This window comes from Athene cunicularia, assembly GCF_003259725.1.
Source record: "Athene cunicularia isolate RWA chromosome 17 unlocalized genomic scaffold, athCun1 chr17_part1, whole genome shotgun sequence".
Classification (NCBI taxonomy): domain Eukaryota; kingdom Metazoa; phylum Chordata; class Aves; order Strigiformes; family Strigidae; genus Athene; species Athene cunicularia.
This window is the reverse complement of record NW_020799122.1, coordinates 2814341-2833755: the sequence shown is the minus strand read 5'-3', so window position 1 is coordinate 2833755 and position 19415 is coordinate 2814341. Positions and strand designations below refer to the sequence as shown.

General features: G+C 48.9%; 1 protein-coding gene across 3 annotated transcripts in view; it reads left to right on the top strand.

Moving 5' to 3' along the window:
* The window catches only part of NACC2 (NACC family member 2), a 24932-nt gene extending 6913 nt beyond the window's left edge, over positions 1 to 18019 (top strand). For 2 of the 3 annotated variants that reach the window (XM_026860511.1, XM_026860510.1), the window contains 5 exons: positions 1396 to 2322; positions 11621 to 11788; positions 14502 to 14607; positions 14871 to 14968; positions 17412 to 17911. In XM_026860511.1, coding sequence (XP_026716312.1) covers positions 1458 to 2322; positions 11621 to 11788; positions 14502 to 14607; positions 14871 to 14968; positions 17412 to 17911 — 1737 coding nt within the window. In that variant the 5' untranslated portion in view covers positions 1396 to 1457. Of the gene's footprint in view, positions 1 to 309; positions 443 to 1395; positions 2323 to 11620; positions 11789 to 14501; positions 14608 to 14870; positions 14969 to 17411 lie in introns of those variants that run through there. The other variant, XM_026860509.1, reaches the window with a different exon arrangement.
* The last annotated feature ends 1396 nt before the right edge of the window (positions 18020 to 19415 follow it).

Sequence of the window (19415 nt, the reverse complement as noted above, 5' to 3'; positions counted from 1 at the left end):
TTTTTTTTTTTTTTTTTTTTTTTTTTCTTCCCAGCAATGGGAACAGAGCAGCTCTTTGTGGGTTATTATTTTCTTTTCAGAGATTTTTTTTTTTTTTAAATCTTTCTCAGATAAACTTCTTTTTTTTCATTTTTTTTAAAAAAATACTGTTCTTAGAAGCTTTCAGTACTAGTTAACCGTAGTTTTTCTTCGGTAGTATCGAAGGCAAACGGGATTTTAAATGTGCTGGACTCTTGCATGGAGCTCGGGGAGGGGGGACGGGGGGGTTTGGGCTCCAGCTTGTGCCGGTGGATCCGCAGTGCTTTGCTTTGCTGGAGTTTCAGAGCACGGGCTGCACTAACGCTACCTGCTCCAGCGTTGCACGGGGTTTGTGCCCGAGGTCCCTTCGAACGCGAGGCGTTACTTGGTTGGTGAAAGGAGGAATTACCCCCATGGCCAAAAGGTACAGCTGGCCTTAGAGAGCGGCCGCGCTGGGATGCAAAGCCGGAGCCGTCGCTTCGAGCCCGTTTCATGTGAGGACACTCGGAGGGTCCCTGATGCTGGGGACGGTACCCCCAAGCCGGGGCAATGGGCTGGGGGGCTCCGGCTGCAGGAGGGGCTGGGCTGGGGCTCCCCCTGCCCCGCTTTGGATTTAGGGGAGAAAAATAAGGAGACAACTTGATAGGCGGCTCGCTGCAGTACATCGGTTTGTTTTATTGGGGCTCAAATATCTGGCTTAATTTGGAGATAAGCCTCGTTTTGTTGGAGGATAAATCTGTTGAGAAGGGGTTTAACTGTTGAAATGCTCCCTCTTTCTGGTGCAAATGGCAAGATTGCTTTTCAAAGTGCTTTTTCCTGGGAGCTGTTGCTCCGGCAGAATCCTGTATTTATTTCAGGCAGAATGGCACATTGTTTTATAAATATCTTTTCTGTAGTTTCAACATAGCTGCTGGGTTTTGTGTTTCTTATATAATGCTACCCGAGATCTGTCTGACTATCTGACTGGGTTAACGGTTGGACTCAACGATCTTAAAACACCTTTTCCAACCTAAACAATTCCGCGATTCTATATCACGTTTGCTTTGCTGTTCACTCCTCTCCCATTACCGTTCAGATATTCCTGCATAAAGTAAAGCCCCCAGGGGAATAGATCAGTGGTGCTTATTTAAACAGACCGCAACTTGAAGAAAATACTCGCGTTTTTGGAATATCCTTTGCCATCCACCAAAAAGCATTTCCAATGTTATTTGAAAACATTGATAAGTAATTTTTGTCAGCGACTGCTTTTCCGCGTCAGCTCTCGGAGCTTAGCTTTGAGCCTTTGATGTCGGGTGAGGTGGGTTCCTCTGCTTCTGCCTGCTTTGGTGAACTGTCTAAAAACGCTGTGCCTCTCTCCCTGCCTTCTCCCTTTTTCAGATGTGCCCTACTTTGGATATTCCTGCATTGAATGTCTGAGGAGCTCCAGCCGATCCTGAGCCATGTCGCAGATGTTGCACATAGAGATTCCCAACTTTGGGAACACCGTTCTGGGCTGTCTGAACGAGCAGCGGCTGCTGGGGCTGTACTGCGATGTCTCCATCGTGGTGAAGGGCCAAGCCTTCAAGGCACACCGGGCGGTCCTGGCCGCCAGCAGCCTCTACTTCCGAGACTTGTTCAGTGGGAACAGCAAAAATGCCTTTGAGCTGCCAGGTACCGTCCCCCCAGCTTGCTTCCAGCAGATCCTCTCCTTCTGCTACACCGGGAAGCTGACCATGGCGGCGAGCGAGCAGCTGGTGGTGATGTACACGGCGGGCTTCCTGCAGATCCAGCACATCGTGGAGAAAGGGACGGACTTGATGTTCAAGGTCAGCTCTCCCCACTGTGACTCTCAGACCACCATGATCGAAGACCCCAGCTCGGAGCCGCAGAGCCCCTGCAACCAGCTGCAGTCGGCCTCGGCGCCCTACGTCATGTCCCCCTCCATGCCCATCCCGCTCCTCACACGCGTCAAACACGAGAACCTCGAGCTGCAGGCAGCTGCCCTGCCCGGCCTGCCCGGCAAGCGGCCCCTCGAGCCCGGGGCCCGGGAGGGGGCCGCCGGCAGTGGCTCCAACACCGGTCCCCTGAAGCTCTCCCGTGTCTCCTACTACGGGATGCCCAACCTGGCCACCCTCATCCCCAACGTCCAGCAGGTCCAGTACTCGCAGGGGGAGCGGACGAGCCCCGGCGCCAGCAGCATTCCCACCACCGACAGCCCCACCTCCTACCACAACGAGGAGGATGAGGAGGACGACGAGGCGTACGACACCATGGTGGAGGAGCAGTACGGGCAGATGTACATCAAGTCCTCAGGAGGCTACTCTGGTAACGGACAGTCTCTGTCCTTGGGTTTTCCGCTCTCATTCAGTGGTTGCTCGGTCCTTCTCCAGCCAGCACGGGTAGTTTTGGTCTTGTTCATCAGGCTTTTGTCTTCAGGGGCTTCGTTGGTTTATTTACGTAGTGCGGTGCACGTGGTGGGCTCGGTGCTGGTGCCTGGGTATGGCGTGAGCAGGTGCCCTCGTGCCATCGCTCGTGGGCCGTGTCCCCGGCTGAGAGGCTCTTTAGGAAAGAGAGACTGTGGCCTCCCCCACATTCAGCTTAGCCCTTTGGGTTTTGGGTGGCCTCACAACAGGTTACACAACCTGTGCAGTGGTGACACCGTCCCTTGGCGAGGGTCATCCGAGAGGGACAGTCGTCCGTGGGGAGGGAAGTGTCAGCCCTTGCCGACCAGGCAGGGCCAGGGTGGTCGGTCTGGGAGTTAGTCTTCAGTGAGGTGCAAGGCACGTTCCCTCTGTCCTGGCTTTTTAGAATAAAATTTTTTTAAAAGTAGATGAACGTATGACATATGGAGGAAGGGAGAAAAACCTGAAATAAATCATTTTTATAAATGTTAATTGGGAATATCCACAAAAAGGAAAAAAGGACTTTTCTGCCCACTGCCTGAAGTGACCCCCCCTTTCCTTTGCCAGCCTTGCCCAGCACATCGCTGTCAAAAAGGGAAAAGCAGTTTGGGGGCCTCTTGATAATCTTTTATTTCACCTTATCTCCCCTATTAGCTGAGTCCCTGGGCATGCCATAGACAGAGGAGGTGCTTTCACTTTGGTGATGCTCGGCCGGGAGCTGCTGGCTGAGCCCCCGGGTGGGCACAGGGGCACGAGGCTCCTTCCCTCTCGCCCCCTGCGCAGGAGAGGGCTTCTTGGGGTGTGCACCCCCAGCCCCTCGGCACCTTGCAGGGCTCAGAGCCCGCTGAGGAGCAGGGGCAGGCTGGAGGTGCGGAGCCGGGGGCTCAGGATCAGAGCAGGAGATGCCCGGGGGGGTCGCTGGGTGCCCACATCCCGGTCAGGTGAAGCTCGCAGCGTCCCGGTCGGAGGCTCAGCCTCGGCGCTGTGGCTTCCCTGTCAGAGCTGCAGGTGTTTGTGGCAGCAGCTTTGATCCGCGGGTGCTCCCCGAGGAGGGACATCTTCCCCCCGGCTCTGGCTGCGCAGAGCATCCTCTTGCCTGGAGCCGCTTTCCCCGTTACAGTTCTGAGCTGAAATCGCTGGACTAATTTTGCAAATATTTAACTCTCGTTTGTTGAAGAGTTGGCATGCTTTCCTCAAAGCTGTTTGATTTTATTCTCAAGCAAAGGAGATTTGACAAATATGACCATTTCTGCTACGTAAAGCCAGGCTTTCCCTGGTCCTGAGAACAGTCTCATCCCCACACGCTGTCCCATCCCATCCCAAAGAGCAGGAGCCCAGTGTCCCCTTGGCATATCCCCCTGCCAGGTAACAAGCAGATAAAAGCAATATTTTCCAAGCGTTTTTGCCAAGCCATGTGCAAAAGAGGGAAGGCGATGTTACTATTTTAATATTAGAGATATTCGCTGAGAAAAGTGGACAAGCTGGTCGTAGAAAATGAGTCTCAAAAGCCTGTCTGCTCTCTCCGCTGTGCTGCAACTCCCAGCAGTTGGTACCGGGTGAGTGAGGAGGAGTGGGATCAGGGAGTGGGGACAAGGTCGGGGTCTCCTCCAAGGGCGCCCACCTGGCAGGAGCAGGACCCTGTGCCCCAGCTGCTGTTAGAGTCAGACCGCCGAGAAATTGGGCTGTTTTCCCCCACACTGGTTTTGTTTTTATTTTGCTTTGCGCTTCCCTGCTGTAAGCATGCAGTGAGTAATGTGGGTTTGCCTTCAGCGCCGGGGCTCTCAGCATCGTTCCTCAGAGCAGTGAGATTATACCCTTGGACACGGTGTTTTCTTTCCCTGTCATGGGGCCAGTTCATGCAGTAACAGAACAAAATAAATTCCGAAGGTGAGGGCAGGACCAGCCCCAGGACCACGCAGGCAGCAGCTATTAGGCTGTACCTAATTCTTGTAGCGTGGTGCAGTCGTCCCGATTGGAAAAGTGAAAATACAAGCAGCTTGCTTGGGCATTTCTGGAGATGCTGCAGCCATCCAGCCCCCGCGCTGGGCATCCCACAGCCAAGTTTTCCTGCTCGGTTTCTGTAGGGGGAAGGCTTGAACCGTGTCATGATGCCGAGGCAGGGTCCCTTCGGGGAGGAGGCAGGTCGGGAGCGCAGCGCTGCCCCGGTCCCGCTGTAAGGCTCTAATATACCACATTTCTGCTAAAATACCTCTTCCACACCAGCACATTTCAAGGGAGTTTCCTGTTTTAAATAAGCCAGCTATAGTATCAGGCTTCCTGGAAAAGAGGGCGCACAAAAAAGAGATTAAAAAATATAAAACCTAAGCTATTCCATTATGGTTTGGACTTGTACAGCTAAATGTGTTTTAATTACTCGGGATAAACTGTACCCTCAAAAGGTGCAGAATAATAAAACCATAAGATGGAAGAGAGAAAGCCAGCTAATCCTGCTCCTGGCATGTAGATCCCGACAGCCTTACAAAGGCCTGGGGGAGGGGGGAGCCCTTTAAAATAGTGATTGCCAAGGTTTCCAAGAGCCCTGTTTGTAAAAACAAAAACAAAGCCAAAGAGGAGTGCAGCAGATGAAGCCCTGAATTTCAGAGAGGGCTGCTTTTTTTTTTTTTTTTTTTTATCCCCTCCTTTTTCTCCACTTTGTCCTTCCCCAGCTGAAGCATTGACTCAACTAATGCTGGCAAGTGTGTGGTGGGATGCTGGTGGCCCATGTGCTTCGCTGGCCTCGAGCATCACTTGCCTCGAGCATCACTTGCCTCGAGCATCACCCACCTGGAGCATCACCCACCTGGAGCATCACCACCCACTGCTCCCAAGGCCGGGGCAGCGTGGGGCAGGAGGGTCATGAAACTTCTTCTTGCCCCAATGCTGTGGTTTTTTTATTTATTTTTGTTCGTCCCTTTTTATAGTCAGAACCACCCCAAATCCTCAAAACTGAGACAAGGAGCACATCATCACCTTGGCTGAGGGTTTGATGGTGGGAGAGGGAGTGAGGAGAAGACCTTGGTGAGTGATGTGCCTCCTGCAGTGGTGGCACTGGTGTGGTGTACCGGGACAAGTGTTGGACCTGCAAAAGAGGCAGCAGCTAAATTAAAAGATAAGCCCAGTCTTAAACAGAGACCAATGGGAGGGTTAAGTTTAGGTGTTGGTAGACGGGGTGGCAGCTTGCAGAGGGATTTAGGAAAAGGTGTCTCAGCTCCCAGTGGCCTCCGGCCGCCCTCGGTGGCCACAGTGTCACCGCCACCATCCCCCTGCCCGCCTGCTGCTGCGGCAGGCTGGGAGCATCGCGCTAAAATGGCTCCTTATTCTGTAACTAGGTCTGGTTGGGGAGAACATGTGGGCCTTGAGGACACGAGTGAGACTTAATGAGGTTTCTAGCATCTGATCTGAGGAATGCACAACTCCAGAAAATATTAAACAAAAGCAAAGTATTTTTATCCTTGTTAATTACAGCGTCGTGGGCCTGATCTGAAGTGGGTTTCAGCAGGACTTGCAGATGCTCGGCGTTTTTCTGCACTGAACCGCGTTCTTGTCAGTCAGCTTGCTGCTTAGCAGATGCAGTTAATTTAATTTTGACAGGCGCAAGCGAAGTTGTGCGAGGGTCCGTCCTCCTCCCCTGCTCCTGCTGCGCCAGTTTGCAGGGGAGAGGAAAAATCTTTATGCAGCAAATGGCTGGAATGTAAAGGCTGGACTTGAAAGTTATGAAATCCCGAACTGACAAGAGCACACTTCATTAAAAATTCATCTAAAATAGCCATTATAGAATAGTTGTGGTAATTAGCTGAGAGAATAGTTTTCTCTCCTGGCCTCTGATTCCTGACAGTAAGGAAAGAGGGCAAGAAACAACCCAGAATCCGTAATGAGCGGCTCCGGCGGAGCCCGCACGGCATCCCAAACCAAGCCTGGGAACAACACGCTGCAACCATTTAACTCGCGGCTCGCGACGCCAGATAATTGCAGCCGTAATAAAGTAGCTGGTTCTAACTGCGGGAGTGGGGATCCAAGCCTGCGAGGCCCGTGCGGCGCGCGGGGGGATGCTCGCGCGCAAAGAGCGAGCGGGATCTTAGGAAATCAAGTGGTCAGGGGAGGACGCCCTGTTTATTCACCGGAGCACTTTTCCTTTGTTGTTTGGGTTTTTTTTTGAGGGTTTCCAACAGCCCCGCTGCTGGAAGTGGCAACGAGAGGCAGCCAGTGCTGGCATGAGGGACCGTGGCGGCGCGGGGAGCGGTGCTGGCCGCGGCGCTGAGCAGCCGCGGGAAGGCGAAGCCCCACGCCGGGGGTGCACAGCCTCTGCCCTTTTTTGGCGTTAAACTTCCAGTCCCGGTTTCCTCACCGTAAAACACAGATGTTTAATTTTAGGCTGGCAGATGTTTCACTCCTGGCTGAGATCTGAAGCGAAGGCAAGATAGGGGTATTTATAAACCACTAATATTTTTCCTATACTAATTCCAGATTACCTCCCTGTATAAATAGGTCACAAATCAAATCTCTACATTCCAGTACGTTGATATAAATGTACTATTTGTAAAACGTAAACTATCCCAGTTGGGACTATATCATATATCTGTCCCTCTCTGCGTGCGTGTGTCCTCTGTGGTCCAGGTTTACGCAGGCAGGCAGATGCTGGCGATGCCGGGGCTGCGCAGGGATGCTATTTTTGGGGCAGTCCCACTGCCAGTGGAAAATAGGCTAATGGGATAAAAATGTTTGTAAAAATATTGCTATTTGAAAAAAGAAACTTCTTGATGTGTAGAGAGGAGGGGAGAATGATCCCTCTGTTTGCGTACGTGGTTGGCTGGTGGTAGAGCAGCTGGAGATGGTTTCGTAAACCGTTGTGGTGGACCAGGGCTCGTGACCTGTGGTTTCATGTTGGGGCTCTTAAATTTTGGTTGAGGGTCCATCAGGCTGATCTTTCTGTATTTCAGAATCCCGTTCCTAAACCAGAATTAGTTGTTTCTTACCCACAGGTGTACATTGAAGTTTATATGAAGTCAGTGGTCAAGAAGAGAACCCAAACTGGTGGGAACTGGGGGTTCATGAGTCTTTTTGAAGCCCTGGTGTTTGGATTGTCAGGAACTAAGGAGATAAGTGAATACTGGTGCCAGGTGTGTGGCAGTTCCCAGTGCAGTTCCCAGCACTACCAGACCCCAAGGCACTCGCCCAAGCAGCTAGTTGCCCATCACCAATGAGGGTCAACGGGAGCTGTGTGGGCTCAGCATCTCTGGTCCCAGACATGCTGGGCAGGACATGCAGCCATCCTGGCGTCACCAAAACCATCGTGGGCTCAGCCAGAGGGTGGTGTGACAGACCTCTGAGCCGGACAGCGTGTTTTAGGGACAAGGAGTTCACGTGCCCCCAACATCACACAAAGCCTGGAGCTGTGGACCACTGGTAATTCCCACAACTCCAGCTTTTCCCCGAGTGTGGACTGGTGAGTTGGTTTGAGGCTGCTTCTTCAGCCAGAAAACCCAGGATATTGCCCATTCTGGACCACTTGTTGCCAGCTGCAGCGTCCATATAAGTTTGAGATGAAAGCGTATATCAGAATAAATAAAATACACCAGCGTTTGGCTGGCAGCTCTCATTGCTGCCTCTGTAATGATTTCCTGCCCCTCTCTGCTAGCTGGTAGGCTTCTTTCTTGGTCGAGAACAAAACTGTATTAAACAATACTTCACATTGTTTGCCCTTTCATTCAAAGGGAAGGAGCCGCTGCCCTCTGAAGATACAAATTAATTAGAAGCAAATACTATCCTGTTCTTCGGAGCATAAAGGCCAAACAGACTGGCTTTCTTTGAAAACATGGGACCAAAGTGTCTCTTGTATCCTGCTTCTTTACATAACCGATTGCTATCTGCTGAATTGAGGTGGCACTGAAAGGCCTAAATCTGTGGTCGTTTTTGTTTAGTATCATTGAATAACGCTTTAATGGAAACAAAGTCCCCCCACCAAAAAAAAAAAATTATTCATGCCCATGTTTAATAAGAGATTTATAGACAGCAAGCCAGGCAGGACAGATGTAACCAAAATAGCATAGTGGATTGAGTTATGCTTGGTCTTTTTAGCCTGAATTTTAGTTTGTTTTATGAAGTATTTGATTTCACAGGAAGAAATGTAAACTTCTCGATGGCTTCATGTGTAGGAAGTGAAATGTCTTCAAAAGCAAAGAATTTCTTCAAGGCAGGATTGTCACCAGCCAGCGTGGCAGCGTTGTCTTCCTGAAAAGCTGCTTTTCTTTCAGGGAACAGGTTTGACACCAAATCCTTCAGAATTTCTCCAGGAAGGTAGCAGGAACGCAGTGTTTACGCTGATCTTGCCTCGTTACTGCTACCTTAGGATCTCTTTGGCCCCCCAATTTTTTCTTTTTTTTTTTTTTTTTTGAAGGTTTGCCTATGGAAGGTGGTAGAGCAGGCAGGTTTGTCCTTGTCCGCTGTAGCTGTTTGCCACTTGGATGTTGTAGGAATTTAATTTCTTCAAGTGACAGCAGTCTTGATGGAGAAGAGGGCAGGAGGAAGGTGTGGCTGGTGGCTGAGCAAGTCATCTCTCTTCTGTTCCCATTAGAGCGGTATTGGGTCACAGCCTGCGAGGACCTTCTGCCTCTCCTGCTCTGAACTCTGTCTCATTTAGGGTATTGATTGCAACTCCTCTCCCTGGAGACCTGCAGCCTTTATATTGCTTAAGATATAACTGGAGGCCTCTAAGAAACTTTCTGAGAATCCCTATCGGTCTGCCCAGCTTCCCTTCAGCAGCTTAACACCCGCCGGTTTTTAGGCGGGGATGAATATCGTGGGTGCTTTTGACCCCAACTCATGAGTTCAAAGGAAAAATGAAATATTAAAAATGCAGTTTGACACGACCTGCATGGAGGGTTGTGCTTGTGAGGGGCTGTGATGGTTTTCCTGGAGCGGCGGCTCTGCTGAGAGCCCGGCGCTGTGGAGCTCTCGCCCTGACGACCTGCCCGGAATGAGCAGGTCGTGTAAAACAGCCTCATCCTCACCTGTCCTGTTGCCTGATGGCTCAGGGATGTACGTTGAGCACAAAAAGCTGGTGCCAAATCCAGTTTTACCCCTAATAGCCTCATTCACCTTGCTTTTGTTGCTGCTTTTGGGGACCTTGGACATCTCGGTCTGATTTCTGGGATTTATGGGCAGAACGATAGCTCATACGTGGCATATAGATAATTTTAGCTTTTAGTTCAGCCCCTGTGTGACCAGCAGAGGACTCTGGGGGGCAGCTGACTGTGGTGTCCCTTCCTGCTGCTTCCTCTCCCCTCCAGATTTGTATTTATTTTGCGGTGCCCCTTGTGCTGCAGCCTGCCTTGGCGAGAACGCCTTGCCAGAGCCAGAAAGCCTGCGGAGGACAGCAGAGTGGAAACCCTTGCTGGGTGTTGGTTCCCCCATACCCAGTGCCCCTCTACTTTTGATTTGTTTAAGCTGGGAAACACTAGTATTTAATGGGATATACTCTTCTTATCACTCTTCGAAAGCATCAGAAATACGGCAGGTCTTTGAGGCGCTTCCTTGGTGCGAGATGACTCCCGTCTCCAAGGAGAAGGGTGCCTGGGTGCTTGGTGCTGTTAAACAGGGAAATAATTGCAGTTGGTGAAAATTCTGTACGTCAGGGGAACTGCGCATCAGCACTACAAAGCCCTGCCACTTCGCACAGATCATCGGGCTGTGACGGCGAGAGGAGTTAGTTTAAAAACATCACGTGAATTGTTCTGCCGCCGCTTGGTCCCCAGTTGCTGAAGGAAACGTTGCCGTGCCACGGCACGGCTCCGCGAGCAAGGGGCATCCTCGTGGTGTTCTGAGTTTTTAGGGAAGGAGGGAGCGATGAGGGAGGGATGCTCCCAGCCCCGTGCCTGCGATAGGATGCCACGGCACAGCACGGCGTCGCGGGGCATGTCCTAGTTAGAACACTGCTCCCATTGTACGGGAGTCATCGCCCTTTGGTTACTGCAGCAACAAGTCTGCAAAACTTGTTATTTTATCTAGAGAGAGGAAAAGTGGCCCCCTGAACACCAAAATAATTGTGGGAAAAGACACCTCTTGAGTAGGAGACATTTTGAGTTCAGAAACGCTAATTGCTGGGGTGGTTTTGTTTTTTTTTTCTCCTCTCTGTATTCACAGATATTGAAGTACAGAGCTGGGTTGGATTTTATGCGTGGTGCTTGTCACATTATCAAACAGTTTTGAGGGGAAAAAAAATGGATCGTTGTAGAGTTGGGCTGCAATTCAGCACTGTAACTGTTCCCACCATGTCCCAGTGCAGCTGGAGCTGATTATACCCATGTCAGCCCTCTTTTGCTGTCAAAATTTGTAATTTTAAGCAAGCCTGTGGACTCACACTGTAAATGTGTTTTAGAAAGTGAATCTTCTGCATGCCCACAAGACCATTGTGCCATGCTGGTAGGAAGCTCGGTACTTCCAGCTTTTCAGTGTTGATGGTTGTAATGGGCAGTGGTGGGCTCCAGGGATGCTACGTTGGGGCAAGTCCCAGCTGTGTCCTGGCAAAACCCAGTAATTTCATTTTGAAGCCACAGCTTAATAACGGGGTTTTTTTTTTTGACTCGTTGGTTGAAATCTCTCTTGTTATTGAGAGGAAACGTTTGCCTGCAAAAGGCAGAGTAAGGGAAGGTGCTTCAGAGTAGGAGCTTGCAGGAGGTGGCTGAGGGAGGCTGCGGTGACCTTTCTTGGTGCAGTGGGTATCTGCCGGGTCTGGCTTTTTAACTTCAGCAGGAAAAACATCAAGAGAAGTCGTTAAGGTACCGATGCAGGTATTTAACAAACTTGGGCATTTCAGTGCCTGGTTTAGAAACCCCAGGTGAAGTAACCTGACATTCTTCTGGGAGCGTTCGGGGAAGCCAGCTCCATATGCTGCACTTGCAGAACGATGCCAGCTGTGCAGAGTTGCCCGTTTTCATAAATTATTAACTTAGGAAAAGTTAAAGCATAATTAGATTCTTAGAATCCCTCTCACAGAACCCGAACGCGGGTGCAAGACTGCGGTGGTAGGCAGTGGGGAAGACCAGGGGGTCTGTCTGTGCTTTCAGGTGGCACCTGCCCAGCGGCTGATAGCCCTAGTGAATGGTTGTGCTTCAGGAGGGAAGGATATTTCCAACAGCTACGTGAAAAAGTCAAAACCTGACTTCCTGCAAACATTGCACCCGCATAATAAATTGTTTTAATGGGTTTCCCTTTTAATTTTTAAGTTGCTCAAGAGAAGCCAGAGCAGATCCCACTGGAGAACCGTTCCTGCGTCCTCATACGACGGGATCTAGTTGCTCTCCCCGCCAGTCTCATCAGTCAGATCGGATACCGTTGCCACCCAAAACTCTACTCAGAGGGAGATCCTGGAGAAAAACTTGAGCTTGTTGCAGGTAACGACGGGGTAACTTTTCCTTGCTTGAGAATGCCTGGGGATCGCTGATGTTTTCCTTCTTGAAATGCGGTCTTCGTCTTGCTCGCGCTGTTGCTGGAGTTGTGCATCTCGAGTGCCCTTGCTGTGTCTTTCTGGATTATTCATCACCAATCATCTTTTTAAAAGTTCTACATTTCCTTTAATTTTCTGATAGAAAAATGTGTCATTAACAGGCTTTATTCAATTGAATTAATTTAGCATTTTAATTTAATTCTCCAGCTTGTGTTCTTCCTGATTGGTGTGGGCTGCATCGCAATTGTGTTTTGATTTCGATGCACAGATCTAAAAAAAAAAAAAAAAAAAAAAGAAAAATATCGCATTATAAGATTTGCAAAGCAGTGGAGATAAAATTTGTGTCAGCGAACAAGCTTTGAAAAACCTGGTTTTTTTAGAATTGAGGGTGTTACTAAATGGTCAGATGCTGCAGTAAGAAGGAAGAGAGGGAACTGGGTTTGGTTCTTTCTTCTATCTTTATTTTCATTTTGCGGGGAATTTATAATATTGGGAGAATTCTCTACTTCTCCATAAAGGATTTATGGCCAACTTGAGGTGGAAGATGGTGCTGGTTAGCTTTTAAAGATAGGTGGTATAGGGCTGGATAAAGAGGAATGAAATCCAGTGGCTGTGCCAGCCTGCAGCCCGGGCACCCCAAGTGCAGCACAGAAGATGAGTATTTGACTGGGGTGTCCAGGTCCAATTCCAGTTTAAATAATTATATTCTGCTTTTATGAATTCTCCCAGCTTCACTTTGCTGCAGTGGTCCTCTCAGCTTACAGCCCGTGCTGTTGTGAAGTTTTTTCCCTTGGACGTAGCCATGCTGAGGTGAAGCAGTCTTTGCACGACAGCCCCTACCTGCTGCCCGCAGGAGGAGGTTTCATTAACACCTGTAAAGCCCTTGGTTAAAAAAAAAAAAAAAAAAGGACACGTGGCAGTGCAATCTATCCAAATCAGTTGTCCTTTCTTTCTGGTCATTTCTCTCTTGGTGAGTAGCGTGATTTTATTTTCAGTCTGTAGAAGGAATCTGCATTTCAGGGGATGCCCAGAAAAGTTTCCATCTGACGGGGTCTCTGATGGCAGGCAGGAGTCAAATGCACACGCCACTGCACAGTGTACAACCACAAGCGTTTATTTTGTATCTGGAATATTCATTTTGTAGCCATTTACATTTTATGTGAGACTTCTTAAAACCATCAAGTGGTGCAGGTTATTTTCACAGTGAGAGCTGCAAATTGGCTTGAGGCAGCTCTGCTTGATTTACATTTTTCAATCTGGAAAAAAAAAAAAAAAAAGTAGATTAATATCACTAACCGATAGTGGCTGACTCGGTTATTTTTGATTTATTAAAGTGAAGTTACCCTCGGTAGTGTCTGGTGTTCCCTCTGTTGGCTTATCTTTTAAAATACCACTGCTGAAGAAAGCTGATTCCTGTCTGAAACCTGGTGCGACCTGCGGGGTGCCATACAGGAGGATCCCGCAGCAAAAGTTTTCCTCAGCTCTGCCTTCGGAGTATTTTCCTTTTGTCTCCGGTTTTCCTGCCATGGTTGATCTCCAAACTTCAGCAGCTCCCTCTGAGAGGGTCTTCAACAACCTCGCAGCCGTGGTAGTACGTCTGAAGGACAGATGCTCTGCGTGGAAGAGGATCCGTGGAAGATGCCTGATGAGCAGTGGGATGGCTCAGAGATCCGGAGCGATGCTTGCTCTGCTGGGCTGGGCTGCCCGCGGCAGCAGGGCAGGTGCAGGCAGCTGCCTGCCCCAGGGAGGGGATCGGGCTCGGGGAGGTGGGGGCTGCTCTGCAGCTCTGTCTGCACCCACAAGATCAGGCACAATCATCTGCAGGCTTTCCTGGAAATCCAGGAGGTAATTTTATTTCTCCAGTAGATGTTTTTATGTCTTGAGAACAAAGCGTGTTCTGGATCCAGATACCACCCATTATTTAATCTTAATTAAAAGCAAATAGCAAAGCCCTCTCGTATAACAGCACGTTTGAAAAACAGGATAACCTCCCCCTGCAAGCCGATGCTGAGGCAGGAGCAGTTTGGTCTGTGTGAGCTATGTGCAAAGTAAAAAGGTTTGATAAGAAACCTGCTGTAAAGCACTGCCAAACCCCTGGACGCGTAAAGCTGCTTTGGCAGGGGCTCCTTTTTCTTCTGGAGAGAGCATCCTTAAAGGCGATGTATTTCAAAGTCAGCAGTTCCTGTGCATTAGAAGGAAAATTCCCTGCTCACCAGAAGTATCAAGAGGTGTCGGGCTGGGATTTTTGGAAACGGTTAGATCTGTAGTGTAACTGAGTGCCTTCTCTGTGCTGGATGGGGTTTTTTTTTTCTTTCCAGCTATATATGTTCTACGATCCTTCAGCTGAGAAAAGAAAAGGCCAAATGGATTGGGGTTTTCTTCCTTCAGAAAGAGTAAATATATCTGTAGATATAAAATCACAGAATAAAGTCTTGCACTGTGTATCTTTGCAAAAAAAAAAAAAAAAAAAAAAAAAAAAGAGTCCTTACGTTTCATCTCCATAGACTTCCCTCCTGTACAGATTATTTTGAATTGTGAATTGAAATTGAATTTTGAAAATTATGATTTATTATTACCTGGGACTCGCCAAGGCCCTGAGGGGCTGCAACGACCATCCCTGCTGGGCTTCATTTCGAATTCTCTCTCTCCGACCCTTCCAGGCTCAGGTGTTTACATCACCCGGGGGCAGCTGATGAATTGCCACTTATGTGCCGGTGTCAAACACAAGGTCCTTCTGAGACGTCTTCTGGCCACCTTCTTTGATCGGTATGTGCCCCAGCTCTTTGTGCCTTCCCAAGGGGTTTGGTTGATTTTTCTGGTGTTTTCGCCACGTGTCACGAGCGCTTCACCTTCTGCGCATGCTGCGCTGATTTCTGCGCTTTTTCTCAGTGATGCTTGAACCTGAGCACCAGGTTTGCCGCTTCCTCACCTGAAAGCCGCGTTGAGGGGGTGATCGAACCTGCAGGGAAGAGGACGAGGCTGTCTCCTGGCGGCCCCGCCGTAAGGCTCTTCCTTTGCCTTTCTTGCAGGAACACGCTTGCCAACAGCTGCGGAACTGGAATCCGGTCCTCCACGAGCGATCCCAGCAGGAAGCCCCTGGACAGCAGGGTCCTTAATGCAGTCAAATGTAAGGAGAGAGATTTAACTGCTGCTCAGTTGGAACAGCTGAGAGCAAAGCCCAGACCTAAGCAGGGAAGGCCATTGCTGTGGTGTAATAATGGGAACTAAGTTAGGTGATAGGAAAATTGATTAATTTTTTTATTTTGCATCATTTGGGGGGGGGGGGGGGGGTAATTTTTGGTGGGTTTTGGCAGCATCTTAACATCAAACATTATTGCTACTTGAGTGGTTTGCTATATTTTAAAGCACTAATTTTGCAGTTAATTGTAGGTGCTTTAAGAAGGAATTTGAAATTACATTTTTGGCAATATTCAGAGCTTGATACCACTGAAACAAGCCCTCCCCGTGTGTTGGCTTTTATGTCCCGGGGTCCAGCTCGCTTTTGGTTTCATCCAAGTGCAAGGCTCTGCCAAATCCCCTGGTTTACAGGAGCAGAGCATACAGCTCCAGTCCATCTCCCAGAGGCGTCTGCTGTGCATCTCGGAGGTGCTGGCCCTGCGGTGCCTGCGGGCAGCCGTTTGGGGTGGTGGTCTTCAGCAGTAAATGCGCTCCTGGGAATCAAAAAACTGGCTGCTTCAGCCCTGGGAGCACAGGAGGATCTGCTCTCCACCTCGCTGGTAGCCTGTTAGTCTTAGTCTATGTCCTTAAATATATTTTGTAGACTTTTTTTTCTTCTTAAAAAATACGTAAGATGAGAGCCCTGCTGCAAATAATTAATTGCCTTTCGGAAGATTGCCCAAAGCAACAGGAGCTTTTGTTGTTAACGTCGGAACTGCAGACAGTTCTGCATCGTGCCACGTGGCTCGGCTAGTCGGTCTGTCCTAGCGTCGGCCCGCTGGGCTCTGTCGCAGAGCCGGGGCAGGGTACAAAAGGTTCAGCCGTTTGACACCCTCCCGCTGTCCCGCAGGGAAGATCCCCCTGTGCTTGTGTGATTCCACAGCGCCCTGACTGTGGTCACCACCCTGGGCTGTGCCGGGGTACCTGCTTCACTCTGCGGTTTTGTGCCCAGTGTCTGGTGTTTATACGAGAAAAAGAGAGTTTTGTTACTTCCATCGAGGTAGTTTAATTATTTATGGCAGGCAGCAGAAACAAATGGTTAAAATATTTGGCTCTTGCAGTCAGTGTTGAGTACAAGGAGTGTGCTGTGGGACAAAAGGGATCTGTTGGTGAGGGAGGACCTGGGTGACGCAGGAAACCCTGACGGGTTAGTGCAGGGAAGCCTGTTTACCGTGGACTTGATCTACAGCGAAAAGCAATGTGTTCTCTCACCCACTGGATTCTGGATAGCAAATCTTTATGTAAATAATGCACTGGAAAATGAAACTCTTAAGAAGGATTATTTTTTTTTTTAAATTATTTTTAAGATTTGGAAGTTAAATCTTTTCTCTCCCTAACCATTGCTGTGCTGCTGAACTCCAGGGGCCTTCCAGCCACCCTCGGAGATCTGCAGCACGTGGAGAGGAAGGATAAGACGGCAGATGTCCAAGGCGTAAAGCCAAAATCCCTAAGCTGTGCTGTTGGTGCTTGCCCATAGCTTGTGGTGGTGCTCTCCTGAGACAGCCGCCCTCTTAGCAGCTTCCCCCTGGAGAGTCCTGGGCCTGGACCTTCCAGCCTTGCTCCTTGCTGAAGGTTTGCAAATAACCGTCAGAGGTCGGAAAGGCATCGCTGTGCAGTGACAGTGCCGAGGACGCGCTGTCCTGTGTCGGGGCACAACCTGACTTCTTACTGCCTGAGTTTTACCCCGCACACGAGCTTTAGTGGGGAGATGCTCCCCGTGGCAGTTCCTTGGATGTTGCTGTGTAGCGTCAGGTGCGGGGCCCCCGCGGAGGAGCAGGGCTGCAGCCGAGGTGCCGCTGGGCTTCTGCGGGGCACGTCCCAGCCGATGTGCCGCTGCTGGGACCGTGGAGCAGCCGCACCGGCCAGGTTGGTGGCCCTGCAGTGGCCAGCACAAGGTGTGGGACAGGCAGAGGAGAGTCCTTTGAGCAACCTCCTCTGCTCCGTCGGGAGCAGCTCTGACTGTTCCCAGCCCACTGTGGTTTTAAGAGCTGTTTAGTGGATCTACTGTTGAGGAGTTTGCGTTGGCCTTTTCTGCGCCCATCTCTGCTTTGGGCCATCCCAGCGTGCTCTGGCTCCGGCTGGAGGCTGCAGGCAGGAGCCTGGTACCTCTGGGACTTGCTGGGTTCCAGCCCTTCTCCAACCCCCTTCCCTGTGCTACCCGGGATTTTCATGCCTTCTGGTTTTATCTCTTCTTGATTGTCTCTATCTCGAGCTGAGGAGTCTCGGTCTGAACGTCTCTCCCTGGGAGAGCGCGGGTGAGCCTCCGCTCCATGGCACCTGCCCACACCGAGCCTTGCAGCAGGTCTCTAGGCCGGGGCAGAGGCTGTGATCATGCAGCCGCCTTCCTATTGCTTTCTCTGAATCCTCAGCTCTGTGTATCCCTGTCTTTGCAGTGTATTGTCAGAATTTTGCCCCGAGCTTTAAGGAAAGCGAGATGAATGTTATAGCAGCCGATATGTGCACCAACGCCCGCCGGGTCCGCAAGCGCTGGCTGCCGAAGATTAAGTCCATGCTGCCAGAAGGGATGGAGATGTACCGCACGGTCATGGGCTCCACCACAAACAGTGTCCCCCTGGATCCTGAATTCCAGCCCAACACTGCTCAGGTCTTTGAGCAGCGAATCTATGCAGAAAGGAGGAGCGATTCAGGAACTATAGTAGCCTTGAGAACTAACACAGTGAACGTAGAGCTAAGCAATGGATCCAACCAGTCCTTCGAACAGAGCGAGGATGCCGAGGGGGCTGGCTCTGTGATACAGGAGGCAGCTGCCACAGATGCTATGGCATCGGATACCCAAAGCACTCCGCAACCTTTTGAACAAGGTTCAGGCTCCTCCAGCCGGCCCGAAACTCCCGTGAGAAGACAAGATGGTACTTACGGAGGGACTTTATAAAGAGAGCAAACATTTCATGACCTATAAGGGATCTGTAATACTAAAGCTGCTTGCATGCATTACTAATACAAAACAAAAAATGTGATCAAGCCACTTACCTACTGAACTGCTACTGTTGCCTGAAAAAAATGTGATTTTTATTCTGCTTGTATTTAAAATTTATGAAGGAAATAATCGCATTCGTTATACTGTAAACGACTAGGTCTGTGGCGACCTACTTAAAAAAAAAAAATATTGGGCTCCTTTTTTGATATTCCTGAGGTTAGTCTATAAGATTGTAGCTTTTTCTTATTTTTTTTTCCCTTTTTGTTTTTTTCTTTTTTTTTAATTTGGGAAGCTTTCTGATGTCAGAGGCTCTTCATGATGAATGATGTTAGGGTCTATTTGTTCAGTTCCATGAAACACTGAACATGTAGGTTAGTGATGTGTATCACTACTTGTAAAATCCCTTCCCTGGGCAGATTTATCTTGTGCCAGCTGCTAGATTTCTTGGTAGCAGAAAAACCCCTGAACTATTACGCAGCATTCTGGCCTGAGGTTTGGAGCAAGCCTTAACTGTGAAGTATCAACTGGCTTAAAGAGAGTATATGGTATATAACAAAAATTTTGTCTGTGTAGAGATGTGGAAAGTACAGACACCAGAAGTTAAAAACAAAATTTATGAAGATCAGGCAAATCAGTTTATTGTCAGAAGTTATAATACCATTTTTTGGCAGAGGAACATTATTCACTTCAAAATACCTCTTTTGTTTTGTTTTAGTTTTTTTAACTTAGTAATTGGTTTAAAAGAGTCTTAAAGACTACATGGCCATGCTGTAATGATGTGACTGAACGCTATCTGGAGTAGGAGATGGAAGTCTGGTAGTATTGCTAAAAGAGGAGTTTAATACAAGAGATCCTGAGATATCATGGCTTATTAAGCAAATTCATTAAATTTTAGATAAATATAGTCCTGCTGATGTGTTAATTAAAGTGTTTTCTGTGTATGCGTGAAATCTGGCAGAAATTAAGAATTGATTTATATTCTTTGATGTTGTCCTTAGACCAGCCTTCAGAAAGGTTATTGCTCTGTTACTGTTATTATCATATAATGTTATATAGACTGCATTTGTGTGTTGACTCCCATTTCAAATCATGCTGATAATATCTGTGAAAAATTAATAAAACTGCCATTAAACACTATGTACCTTTTGCTTGAAATCCAAATTAATGAGCAATATATGCGTCTGACTGATTTTGAGAGTAGAGGTCATCTAGCTAGCAGAAAAGGTGATGTGAACTTCTTTCCCTCGCTGCCGAAATGTAGAATATTTCACACAAGCAGATCTACTAATTCACAGAATGCATAAAGAAAATGCTTTGTATATAAGAAAAAAAAAAAAGTACTTCTGAGGAACTGCCTGTCCTTTGTTGTGGTTGATGTTATCTGAGGGAACAGTGGGATGGGAAGAACCTAGCAAATTTTCTTTTTCATTGAAATTTTCCAGTTCGGTACAGCTGATCC